The sequence below is a fragment of the Helobdella robusta genome (assembly GCF_000326865.2).
Source record: "Helobdella robusta unplaced genomic scaffold HELROscaffold_31, whole genome shotgun sequence".
Lineage (NCBI taxonomy): Eukaryota > Metazoa > Annelida > Clitellata > Rhynchobdellida > Glossiphoniidae > Helobdella > Helobdella robusta.
Genome location: NW_008704544.1, coordinates 927709 through 941641, shown reverse-complemented (window position 1 = coordinate 941641; position 13933 = coordinate 927709). Strand labels below are relative to the sequence as shown.

General features: G+C 32.3%; 3 protein-coding genes across 3 annotated transcripts; 1 reads left to right on the top strand and 2 right to left on the bottom strand.

Moving 5' to 3' along the window:
- Nucleotides 1–1799: 1799 nt before the first annotated feature.
- On the top strand, nucleotides 1800–2057 carry HELRODRAFT_147987 (hypothetical protein; the record flags this gene model as incomplete). Its single annotated transcript, XM_009022304.1, has 1 exon — nucleotides 1800–2057. A coding segment is annotated over one exon (258 nt), but the record flags the coding sequence as incomplete, so codon positions are not given.
- Nucleotides 2058–4592: 2535 nt separating this feature from the next.
- HELRODRAFT_81905 (hypothetical protein) lies at nucleotides 4593–6470 on the bottom strand (the record flags this gene model as incomplete). Its single annotated transcript, XM_009022303.1, has 6 exons — nucleotides 4593–4727; nucleotides 4830–4933; nucleotides 5511–5632; nucleotides 5930–6010; nucleotides 6147–6219; nucleotides 6404–6470. The coding sequence occupies 6 exons, from the start codon at nucleotides 6468–6470 to the stop codon at nucleotides 4593–4595; spliced, it is 582 nt and encodes a 193-aa protein (XP_009020551.1).
- A 2518-nt stretch (nucleotides 6471–8988) lies between these two features.
- Nucleotides 8989–13744, bottom strand: HELRODRAFT_112732 (hypothetical protein). The gene is made up of 13 exons (XM_009022302.1): nucleotides 13568–13744; nucleotides 13489–13496; nucleotides 12992–13142; nucleotides 12676–12797; nucleotides 12304–12409; nucleotides 11941–12077; nucleotides 11554–11628; nucleotides 11021–11143; nucleotides 10626–10705; nucleotides 10256–10382; nucleotides 9718–9788; nucleotides 9217–9445; nucleotides 8989–9174 (listed from the first exon to the last, which is right to left on the bottom strand). Exons 3-12 carry the CDS (start codon nucleotides 13068–13070, stop codon nucleotides 9382–9384), a joined length of 984 nt encoding a protein of 327 aa, XP_009020550.1. The 5' UTR covers nucleotides 13071–13142; nucleotides 13489–13496; nucleotides 13568–13744; the 3' UTR covers nucleotides 8989–9174; nucleotides 9217–9381.
- Nucleotides 13745–13933: the final 189 nt, after the last annotated feature.

Sequence of the window (13933 nt, the reverse complement as noted above, 5' to 3'; positions counted from 1 at the left end):
ATGAAGTCAATTTTCCAGATTTTGATGCACCAAGTAAGACAGAATCCTTCACAGAAATTTTGGGACCTTTTGTATACCAGCCAACACAACTCATTCCTCTTGAATCTTCGCAACTGGTTGTTACTTCATCCTCTTTTGAGCAACAATATCACGAACAACTGCTTTTTTCGCAACGACAGCAACTACACGAACAACTACACAAACAACAACAACAACATCAACTTCAACATCAACAACTATCAGAAGCACTCCCACCGACGTATGCCCACCAACAAGTTGCCAGTGAGTATCAAACGATAGGCGGGTGTGACGACGACGATGAAAACAGCGACAGAGAGGAAGACAGGATTGGTGTCATTGGTGCTTCCGGGTTGCAGTACTCCATTTCTCCAACGACCTACCAGCAACTGCAACAAGCGCAACTACAAAATGAACAGCAACCAATTTCCAATTATCCAGAGCAACAACAGCTATTTAGATATCAACAATTTCAAGAACAACAATTTCAGCAGCAACTTGAACAGCGGCAGCAACAGCAGCAGCTACAAAAGCTTCAGAAACAATTGCAGCAGCAGCAGCAACAACAACAGGCGCAACAGAAATCATATCGATTTCAACAACTGCAAGAGCCCAATATACAAGCAACTTTGTTAAAACAATCACATTATTATCATCATTCACCTCAACTACAACACTTGCAACAACAATATCACCAGCACCAGCAACAACAACAACAACCATTTTATCAGCAACAACACCAGATATTGTCCTCGCGTCAATCTCTCTCCTACCCGTCGACACATTTTGAGTCATCAGGATCTTTATCCCAACCCTCCTACGTCCAGGATCAAAGAAAAGAATTCCTGATTAATCCAAGTGAGACGAAAAGAATTTACGCAAGTTATCCAAGGTTGGAGAAGTGCAGGCCATCCTGTGTCTACAAAGCTCATCCCATCCACGCTAAACATTCAGAGGTCTGCAACTTCAAAAATTTACTTCTTCGAGCTATCGATTTATAATTGAAATTAATTAATATTGCTAAAATATTTTTTTTAATAACTTTCATGAAGTAGAAACTTTCATCAAGTAAATTTTTAGCATTTTGCCAACTTCAGCTCGGTGACTCAACAGCAAGATCAAAATTTTACGAGCAGCAAACAACAACAACAACATCCGCAACAACATCAGCAACAGATCGGCCACCAACATCATCATCGTCGGCTTCACTGAACGAACCTGCATCCTTCGAAAGCACCTCCGATTTCAACATATTCACCGGCAACATATACGTTGACAGTTCAAGTTTACTCTTGGAAGAAATTGACGGCGACAATCTTCAACATTCAGTTGCAGCGGCTGGTACAGCTAACACCACAGCCGCGCAAGCAGTTGCAACATCAACTGCAGATTCAAAATATTGTCGTTATGATGAGCCAGTACCTTCGACATCTGGTTATCAAAAGATGCTTAAAAAATCAAAAACAACGTTAGAAGTTAAGATGGGACAAGAGATGCAGTCCGAAGCGCAAAGTCAGTTTGCAGAATTTAAAACTAAACAAATGAGAAGTAAAAAAACTTCAAAAAAGGCGCGGAAAAGTGGCGACAATTCTTCCAAAATAAAGCGACCGTACAAGAAAAGAAGACAGTTGTTGGATTTGTTGATGGCTACTGCTATCCAGAAAACGAAAAGTAAACAAGCGGAATTGAATTCTTCCTCATCTTCCTCATCCTCACCAGCGGACAAACAACTTCCCAATATCGTCGCAACAGAACAGTACGCACCAGCCTTGCCGTCGAAGGATCGTCCCTACTTATGCCCGATAGAGATGTGCGAGAAACGATTCGGTAGAACCGACGAACTCAACCGACATTTGAGAACGCATTCCGGCTTGAAACCATTTCGTTGTCAGATCTGCCAGCGCATGTTCAGCCGCAGTGACCACCTGACCACTCACATTCGCACTCACACAGGAGAAAAACCATTCATTTGCGAACTGTGCGGGCGGAGGTTCGCTCGGTCGGACGAACGCAAGAGACATCAGAGAATACATTTCAGACCGAGAACTCGTAGAAGCAGGATAGGAAGCCAGATGGAATCAATCAGTCAGAGCAGCAGAGACATCAGTCAAAGTGGAGAAACAAGCTTAGAGGTGTACAGAATCCAACCACCAACGACAACAACAACAGCGACGACGATAGCAGATGTCAATTTAGAAGGAACGCATTCTTACCAGCACGAACAACCACAACTCTATTCACAATCTCTTTCACCTTCACACGAACGAAAATCAGAACACGAGCATGGAACCACTTCGATTACTTCAATTCGATTATCAGGACTGTTCTTAAGAAAGGAGAAGGGCGTAGAATTGAAAGAAGATGAACCCCAAGCAGGGGAGCAACACTACCCAGATGACGACCCCTTCATATACAGCATGACGCCACAGCAGCAATTTCTTTGTAACTTTGCAGCAACCACAGCAGCCACAGCAGCCACAACAACAACGATGGCAGCATCGTCTTCATCAACCCTTCCTTCATTAACAACGACACCTGAGAAGTGGTCGCTTCAATTCGGTCTGGCGATGACAACCACCGCTTCATCCTCCCAATCTCAATCAAGCAGTCGATATGAATAGGAAAATCTGGAAGTTAACTTGAGGTATCAAGGGTTATATAACACGTACAAGAAAAAAAACGAACGAATGAATGAATGAATACCGGAAATGAATGAATGATTGAATGAGTGAATTAATGAATTAATTAAATAAAAAAGTGAATAAATATATAATAAGGTGTATAATTGTATGTGAATTTGTTAAAAAATATTTTTAAATATTTCTTAAACGAATGCTAACCAAGGGGTTCATTTGAGTCTGTTATCACTAAATAATTAATTAATTAAATTAATTAATTTTTCTATTTAAATAATGAACGTTTTTGTAAGTAAATCACATTTGCATTGTATACATTTATATATACATTTTTTTTATAGATATAAAATTTATTTAATATAAATTATTCAAAACTTACCTATATATGTGTGTATATAGTGTTTTTTAATTATAAACTTTGCAAACACACATACAAACACACACACGCACACACACACACACGTATATATATATATATATATATATATATATATATATATATATATATATATATATACAAACGCAAAGCACCATATATACACACTGATTTGTTACAAAACGCCAGCGATAAATTTTCTATGATTTTATTTATAATTTGTTATACACAAATAACTTACATATATTATATACATATATAACTTTATAAATTTGTACATTTGAGGTATTTGAGGTACATATTTCTTAGCACATAAATATACTTATAGACAGAACTATGACATAATACACACACAACACAACACATACACACACACACATTTACACACTCATAAACACACACACACACACTAATTTGAAATGATAACTTGAATAGATAAAGTTGCGTATTACGCATGTAGGCTCAACTCATTGCTTTAATCGTGCCTTTATTTTTGAAAAATTTTTTTTACGTTAAAATTATGAATAAATGAATGAATAAATAAATAAATAAATAAAAATACGTCTGGATAAATATATATTTAGAAAAATATTTTAAAATTATATAGAAAAAAAAGCTCTTTATTCTCAATCTCTCTCATCTTTTTCTATCTCTCAACATTCCTCTTTGTACACACCACACACGCACACACACACACATATATCATATATATTATGTTACATATATATATATATATATATATATATATATATATATATATATATATATATATATATCGATTTTTGCGTTCATGTGGAGTGTTGTTATCATTGTGATATTTGTCCTTATATCATGTGATTGTTATCATTGTTATTATTATTATTGTTTTATATTATTATTATTGTTATTATTATTTAATAATATTTACAACGAAAAAGAAAAGAATTAAATAAACGCTTTATTGCAAAATAAATTTTTTTATTTATTCATGATAGTAACAATTTTAAACTGAAAAAATAAATTATATATTATTTGTGTGCGTGTGCGTGCGTATGTATCTATGTATGTTTGTGGTGTGTGTGTGTGCGGTGTGCGTGTGTGCGTGTGTGTCTGTATAACAGTAATCGAACATAAACAAGCCAAGATGCCGAGATGTGCATTTTTTAGATATATATTTATATATATATATATATATATATATATATATATATATATAAAAACTTTAAAATTGAAATAGCTAGGGAGGGGTCATGTATTAAAAATTATTGAAAGTGATTGAAATGAATGAATGAATGAATAAATGAATGAATGAATGAACGAATCAATAAATCAATCAATCATTCAATCAATCAATCAATCAATCAACCAATCAATCAGTCAACCCATCAATCACTAAACTGATCAAACAACAAAGCAATCGATAAAATAAAGTTAATAAATGATTGTTTAAAAACTCAAACAATCCTTTGAAACGCACGCAAAGGAAGCATTGTAATAACAAGTGCGAGTGTTAAGTGAAATCGAATGAAGACATCAATCAAACAACTGAATGTAATCAATCAATCAATCAATCAATCAATCACTCAATCGAGAAACTTCAAGCTCATCTTCTGTTCAACGTCGACTTTGGACATGATCTTGACGAATTCATCGAAGCAGATGCTCCCATCTTCATTGCAATCTGCTTCAACAAGGGTCCTATCAGCAATGCTGCCCAACTTTACGTTGGAAACATTTTAAATGTCAATCAAATAATTTGTCAATCAATCAATCAATCAACCAATCAAATAACCAACCAACCAATGAAACAATCAACCAACTTGATCTTCAGATATATTGGCTCCGACCATCATGTGCAAGATGTTGATGAGTTCATCTCTCGATATCTTGTTATCGCCGTCTAGATCGTACATTCGAAATGCAACTGTTCTCGTATTATTATCATTATTATTATCATCATCACCACCATCATCATCATTCACCATTATCATCATCATCATTCACCATTATCATCATCATCATTCACCATTATTATCATCACCATCATCATCATCGTCGTCATCCTTCCCCATTATTATCATCACCATCATCATCATCGTCGTCATCCTTCACCATTATTATCATCACCATCATCATCATCGTCGTCATCCTTCACCATTATTATCATCACCATCATCATCATCATCGTCGTCATCCTTCCCCATTATTATCATCACCATCATCATTCACCATTATTATCATCACCATCATCATCATCGTCGTCATCCTTCCCCATTATTATCATCACCATCATCATCATCGTCGTCATCCTTCCCCATTATTATCATCACCATCATCATCATCGTCGTCATCCTTCACCATTATTATCATCACCATCATCATCATCGTCGTCATCCTTCACCATTATTATCATCACCATCATCATCATCATCGTCGTCATCCTTCACCATTATTATCATCACCATCATCATCATCGTCGTCATCCTTCACCAACAACAGACATTTTAGTTTGTCGGTTTTGTTGTTGAGTTTGTTCCTGTTGCCGTCCTTAGCATTGACGGGCAGGAACCTCGCCAGGACCCTCGTGAATTGTCGGAAGTTTATCTGGTCGTCATCCAAGCCTCTGCAAATGAACGATCAATCAATCAATTAATCTGTCAATTAATCTGTCAATCAATCTGTCAATCAATCAAAAAATCAATCTGTCAATCAATTATCCAATCGATCGATCGATCAATCAATTGGTCAATCATTCATTCAGTCAGTCAGAGAGTAGTCCAGCTGGGTGATCAATCAATCAGTCGGTCAGTAATTAATCAAGTAATAGATAAGTCAATCAATCAACAAATCAATCGACCATCAATCAACCAATCAATCAACCAATCAATCGACAAATCAATCAATCAAGCAATCAACTAACTGATCAGAAAAGAAAGCATACACAATCCTCTCACTCAGTGGGTTGATGGCTAACTCAGGGATTCGAAAAAAGTCCTCTTTACTATTTAAATGATGACGATGATGTGACGTAATGAGGATGATGGTGATGAAGATGATGACGAGATGAGATGATGGTGATGAAGATGACAATGATGGTGAGATGATGATGATGATGATGTGCACGCATGTGAACTAACCAGAGATAGCCATTGCCATTTTTATCAAGCCTGGTGAACCTACTGTACAATCTGTATATCTGGTTCGGTGTGACTATCCAAGAATAATAACAATGATAATAACAATAATAATAATACTAGGAAGAAGAAAAGGAAGAAGAAGAAGAAGAGGAAGAAGAAGAAGAAGAAGAAGAGAAAGAAGAAGAGAAAGAAGAAGAATAACAATAAAAGCAAGAATAATAAAAATAAAAAGAAGAAGGAATATGGTAGTAACATACACCCAGTTTCTGCTTGGATCTCTTCGACTTCCTCTGGCTGCAGAAGCGTAGAAACCTTAGAGCCCATAATCTAAATCATCATCATCATCATTATTATAAAAATTTTTGTTGTTGTTTTTGATGTTAATGTTGTTGTTAATGTTATTGCCATTAAGGTTGTTATTATTATTATTAGTATTGATATTTTTTTGGTAACATTGACAGCAAGGAAAAAAAAATTAGAAATTATGAAGTAAGCATAAAAAAGGAGAAGTTTTTCATCCGTTCATTCAACTGCTTGTATTCATTCAACCTAGGTATGGCTTTAACTAACACACACATCTATATATATATATATATATATATATATATAAGTTTTATATGTATACAGTTATTATATATACAGTCATCATATATATATATATATATATATATATATATATATATATATATATGTGGGAGGGGCTAATTTAATGTCTGTCATAAATAACATATATAGGTATGTATATATAAATATATTATAAATGGACAAGAGCACTTATAATACATGAGTGAAAAATTTTAATATATGATATTCAAGTGTGTCATACACATACACACACAAACACACACACACACACATTTATATATATATACATACATATATTTATATATATTGTTGTGTGAAAAGAGTAGTGCATAAAATATATTCAAACATTCCATAAACATGTACACACATAATCTCACAATAAAGTCATAATTGTATGTGTGTGAGTGAGTGTGTGTATGGTGTATGAAAAAGATTGTTATCAGAGATTGTTATCAGAGCATACATTATGATTATATCATTATATGACATATGAACATTTAATACACATGGATCTGATATTTTATATTTGGTATTTCTTAAATAAAAATGTTTTATTTCAAATTAATTGTTATGTTAATTTAATTAACTTTATTAAGTAATATAAAAATAGATTATATTTAATTTATAAATCAATAAACAAATACAGAATACTGATTTATTCAAACATCAATGTTAAAAGTTAATAATGATAATATAATTTTTATTATCTGATAAGAATCTAGAATCTTTAAGAAACTTTGTGACAAAATAAATAAAATGAAACAAAATGTATAACTTACTAAGGTGAACTTTGAAATTTGCGAAAACCGATCCCGAATTCTGATCCAACAAGTTAAATAATAAAAGCAGAACGTCTGTCAACTTAGACAACCCTTGAACATTTAAAAGTGAACTTTTTAAAATAAATTATCAAGAGCCTAACCTTATTTTTAACAGCAGATTCATGTGCTAAAAATTCTTTAACCAGGAATTTATTTAAATTGGAAAGGGAGATGATTTTACCAAACTTGTATACTATTAGTTAAATATAATTATTCGTGCGAATAAATTTATGAACAAATGAAGAACCATGTTTTCGATAGTTTTCAGTTAAATTTTGAAATAATAGGCGAATTAATTCATTAAGAACATTATGGTTAGTCTTCGTTTTATTCAAAGTGCATTTTATAACAAACTAACGAACGAACGAACAAACGAACAAGTGAGCAAACAAACGAAACGAGCAAACATAGCACAAACAATTAAATAAGAGAACTAAGACAAACAAATTTTGTAATTCTAAAGTAAAAATTTGAAAAATAAAATAATACAACTAAGACCGCAGCAGCAATATACAAACATAGAAGCAACAATATACAAATTTGCAGTTTGCAAATCGAGTAGAGTCCATGATAAAAACTCACACAAACATACAAACGATCAAATAAACACACACGAACATAAATACAAACACTAGATACAAATTTAAACAAAACATTTAAAAAAAACAACTTCAGCGACTTTTTTCCAACAAAGAACTAATTAAATTTAACACAATTAGCTAACATAATAAGCACCAACGCATGAAGATGAACAACGAAATGCAAGCATGTCTGTATGTATGTATGTATGTATGTATATATGTATGTATGTATGTACGTATGTATGTAAGTACGTACATTTGTATGTTTGAAAAATAATAACGAGAGGAGCAAGAAACAATTAAAGAAACGTTACAGTTTGCAAAAAAATCAATGGCCAAAAATAAATTTCATTGGTCAATTATATAATATATACATACATACAAATATACAAACATACATACATACAAACATTTAAACATACATAAATACGTACAAACAACACACACACACAAACATGTATATCAAAGATTGTTTGCATATATGTATAAATCATGCAAGTTTAAAATTTGAGTATGCTAGAACAAACAACATTTGTATATGGTGTATAAAAATTATGTTCGCATGTATGCATGTTTGTATGTATGTGTGGGTTTGTATATATTTTTGTGTGTGTATGTGTACGTGCTTCAAAGTGCTAATTGAAAAAACAAACAAGCAAACCAGCATGATGGTTATAAAAATACTATTAACAACAGTAATCAAAATCAAAATACTACTACTACTACTACTACTACCACTACTACTACTACTACTATCGCTACTACTACTACTAATAATAATAATAATGATAAACATGATTATCTATTTAATTATAGAAGAATACAAACAAACAAATAAACCAAACAGAACAAAATGTTATTGTCATTGGATATATATGGTTCATACATGTATATAGTTCTTGTATATATTGTATATATGCTAGAATATAAAAATAGTCATTATTGATAATTATGTTAATATTAATGAAATATTATGTGTATGTATATATATATACATATATAATACATACATAATTATTGAATATATATATATATATATATATATATATATATATGTGTGTGTGTGTGTGTGTGTGTGTGTGTGTGTGTGTGTGCGTGCGTGTGTGTGTGCATACTATTTTGGGTAACTTTTATAAAAAATAATATGGAGTAATAGCAATTTAGTAGAAGTAGTAGTAGTAGTAATAATAACTATTATTATTATTAACACAATTAATATTATTATTTATAAATATTTATAATTATTCTTCATGCCAGGAGAGCTTTGATAGTTTTTGGAGTTGAGTCATCATTCAAATGTTTCGTTGTGTACCTGAATGAATGAATGAATGAATGATCGATTGATTGATTGACTGATTGGTTGAGTGAATATAAGAATGAACGAAATGGATGAATGAATGATTGTATGGAAGCAGCGAATCAAAGTGAAAGAAAAATGAACGATCGAATGTGAACAGCAAAGAAATTAATGAAAGATCAAAAGTAAAAATGAACGAAAGAATGAATATATGAAAGAAAGAACAAACGAAAGAACAAATGAACGAACAAAAGAACGAATGAATGAAAGAATAAACGTAAACAAACCTAAGAGCATTTAAAAGACTTTCAACTTTCTGCGGTGCATAATCCTTAAGAACTTTTATCGAGTTTTTTATCTGTTTCAAGTTATGTTGGTTTGTATGTATGTATCTGTGCGAGCGCGCGTGTGTTTGTGTGTACGTTTATATATATATATATATATATATATATATATATATATATATATATATATATATATGTGTGTGTGTGTGTGTGTGTGTGTGTGTGTGCGTGCACAGCACGTGTATTGTATTGGATGTGTATATGTGTGTATGTTTGTTTGTTGTGTGGAGGTTTTTGTATACGCGCATCTAATTACTCTAACAGGTGCCGCATTGCTCACCAGTAGTGCAATATATGAAAAAATGAATTAGTGAATAAATAAATAAATGAAAAAATGAATGAATGAATGAATGATTGTATGACTGGAGGAATGAATAAATGACATCATAAATGAAAAAATGACTGAGTTAATAAAGAACGGCATGGTCGAACGAACAAACGAACGAACGAGGGGACGAACGAACGAAAAAACTCTACAAACATCAATGTTGGAGGATTTGACGAAGGCGCCAATGGGATGAACGTGGTCGTACAGGATGATGACTCCGACCATGACCCTCAGACAGAACATCACTGTCTCCTCATTCGTTATCTTGCTCCGGTACTTCCTGTTGTTATTATTATTAATTATTATTATTTTCTTCTTATTCTTCTTCTTATTATTATTATTCATATTTACATTACTCTCATTTTATTTAATTCCATTCCACAACAACAGCAGCAGCAGCAGCAGCAACAACAACAACAACAACTCTACAACATAATAACAACAACAACTCTACAACATAACAACAACAACAACAACAACAGCAGCAGCAGAATCAACAGTAGAAACCCTCACAACAACTCACGGATTTTCAATCATGATCCTGCATATACTAGCCATAGTGCAAAGACAGTCTGTTGTGTTTTCTATCGGTAGGTCTTTGTTCTATAAATAGCCAATCAATCATCCATTCATTTATTTGTCCATCAATTCATTCATTCATTCACTAAATCAGCCATTTATTCATTCATTCAATCTATGAACTATCCATTCATTTCTTTACCTGTCTAACCAATAATTTTCATTTCTGTATATTAATTCATTCAGGCATTCATTCATTCATTGCTCGTCCATTCCTTCATCCATTCATCTGTTCGACTGACTAAAGCAATCATTTTCAATCACATCCAGCCATCAAACCATTCCTCAATTCAATCAGCCAATCATTCAATCACCCATTCGACCAATCAGCAAAGAGACCTCGGAGACGAATTTAGAAGTGGTATCACTTAAAACTTTGAGCATGGGCGTTGCGTGGGCGTAGAATAGGGACATCCGATTGGCCGTCGACTCGCTGACGTCCAAACTGTTCTCAAAATCATCCTGGAATAATTATATATAATATAATTTATATAATTATAATTATTTTTGTAATAAATCATTTTCCTATGGATTGGCTAGTTGATTGATTGTTTGATAAACTTAAAATATTGATTAAATCATCAATTAGCATTGCTATCATCGTCGTCATCATCATCGCCACCATCTTTATAATTACTATAATCATCATCATCATCATCATCATCATCATCGCCACCATCTTTATAATTACTATAATCATCATCATCATCATCATCGCCACCATCTTTATAATTACTATCATCATCATCATCATCATCATCGCCACCATCTTTATAATTACTATCACTATCATCATCATCATCACCATCACCATCATCCTCCTCCTTATCATCATCATCATCCTCCTCCTCCCCATCATCATCATAACCTACATTTCCGGACATTTTCATCCTGCTTAGTGTTCGCCTGTAGTAGCTGAAATCATTCTGTATGGCTGGGTTTGTCATCTGGGTGATGATGATAATAATAATAATAATAACAATAATAATAATAACAATAAGAATAATAACATTAATGATAATAACATTAATGATAATAACATTGATAAGAATAATAACAAAAGTAATGTCAATATTATTGTTCAAATGAACAGGTCACACGTGTTGAGAGTTAAAAATAAAAAAGTATGAATCATGTGATAAATGTAGCGACAGAAAGAAAGAAAGAGAGAGAGTGAGAAATAGAAAGAGAGAAAAGAGAGAGAGAGAAAGAAAAAAGAATGAGAGAATAATAAACGCTAAATTACGCTAATAAATAACCTTAAGGTCGTCAAACTTCAGAGTGAAATCTAGAAATTCGGCAAATTGTTTGAAAGAAGCTTGCTGGGTCTCCAGATGCTGCCGAGCTGTCATGTCGTTCGAGCATAAGACACCAAGTAGGTTGGGGATCGTCGACTCTAGAAATTATTTTAGTTTTTTATCAATTTTAAAGATAATCAATGCTGTGTAATCTGATTTCGAGTGAATTCGTATGTTTGTAATTTTATAAGATGTAATCCAGTTTTGTAAATATTCATCAAGGAACTTGAGCCTCCACCAGTGGTAGCTACACTAAACTTCTCTAAAATACAAATTTAAAAGTGAAACTCAATCCAAAAACTATAACTAAAGTACAAAACTCACCCAAAATAGTTGAATATTCATAGTATCTTTTCAATCGAAGAACCAATGGCACCACAGCTGACCATGCTCTCTGCTGATAGTTATCTGATTGTGGATTAGATATGGCCTAGAGAGGAAAATATAAAATAATGAGAAAATAAAAATAAATAAGAATAAAATGTGATGGTGCAATGGTTAAGACGCCTGGCTCTGATGTTGCAGTGACCTAATTTAAATGCAAAGAGATCCCTACATGTATGCTATGGATGCTTGCACTCATATTTATTTACATACATACCCTGTGTGCTTTTTGTTGTAGTTGTTAATACCTTGGAGAGAATTGCAAAAGCTATAAAAAAATAATGAATAATTATAATAAATTATGATAATTACCTCTCTTATTTCAGTGGCAGCCCCTTTGTATGCAGCCAGGTCTTTCAGTATGAGCATGGCGTCTTGTAAAATGCTTTGAACCTGGGACCAGACAGGCTGCTCTGACTGCGTAGCTACTGCGTCTGCAAAATTTTCACACCAGTACACACTCATGTTTAAAAGTGAAATACTAAATTGTAACAAAGTACACACACACATTATAATATATAGTATATACTGCTACTTTGAGACCAAATATTAAAATATAGAAAATTATGAACACGCACACACACACACACACACACACACACAAACAAAGAGAGAGACATGGGCATACTTTCAAAGTCGACAAAGATATCAACTTTGGTAGGCACTTCACAATCTCTACAATAGAGAATCTTCAACAAATTACCCATCTTTCTTTGCTACTATTTGTTTTATTCTTTTTTCTAATTTAGTTCTTTTTACCAAATAACTTTTTAATTTTACTGAAAAATAATCATTAAATAATAATAATTAAAAAATGAACATAAATACAATTATTAAATTTATAAAACTAAAATATATTAGACAATATTCACTTTATTCAGTGATATATCTTTTATTCAAAAATTATTTCATTACAAAATGAGAAAATTAATGACACTCAAACACTAATTTTACTAACTTTAATGAGTGTTTACAATAGAAAATCTTTATCTCTGATCAATTAGTAGATTAAACAGACTACTGATTTTATAATTCTAAAATTTAAAATATAAATTATAAAATTGATCTTTAAGTTGTGTTTTTTAGATAATAATTGAATTACAAATAAGATTTTCATTAATTAACCTTTTTAACTATTAACTAAACAAGTGAAATATGATGTCAAACTTTCACTCTTGGAAAAATTAATCCAGATTACCTTTTTAAAGTTTCATCAATCATGTAGAAAACTTTTTCAAAAAATTGATAAAAAACTATCCAATAAAGGACAATTTTAAATTTCAATAGCACTAATTTTTACGTAATTAAACAAGTCATTAAATCGCAGATCCGTAGAAAATCATAATCACTAGTTAGGCAGCAGACGACTGGGACAATGTACGAGATTCCCAGATTAATACTTCCTGTTTGCGACCATTTATATCTTCAATAATGTTGTGTAAGGTAGCAACACTTTTTTAGGGATGGAGTAGTACGATACAAAAATCTCGCTTAAAATTCGGCTCGGTTAGAAACGGTTCTGTTTAAATTTGAAAGAATCATTTTATATCAAAGTTTTAAATGTTTAGAC

What these genes read in the sequence shown, in the direction of transcription:
- HELRODRAFT_112732 (XM_009022302.1), bottom strand. Translation starts at nt 13,070, where the DNA reads ATGGGTAATTTGTTGAAGATTCTCTATTGTAGAGATTGTGAAGTGCCT. An exon ending in TGAAGTTTGACGACCTTAAG is followed by an intron (nt 11,629 to 11,940) that starts GTTATTTATTAG and finishes ATCATCACCCAG; the next exon opens with ATGACAAACCCAGCCATACA. An exon ending in AGGATCATGATTGAAAATCC is followed by an intron (nt 10,383 to 10,625) that starts GTGAGTTGTTGT and finishes TAATAACAACAG; the next exon opens with GAAGTACCGGAGCAAGATAA.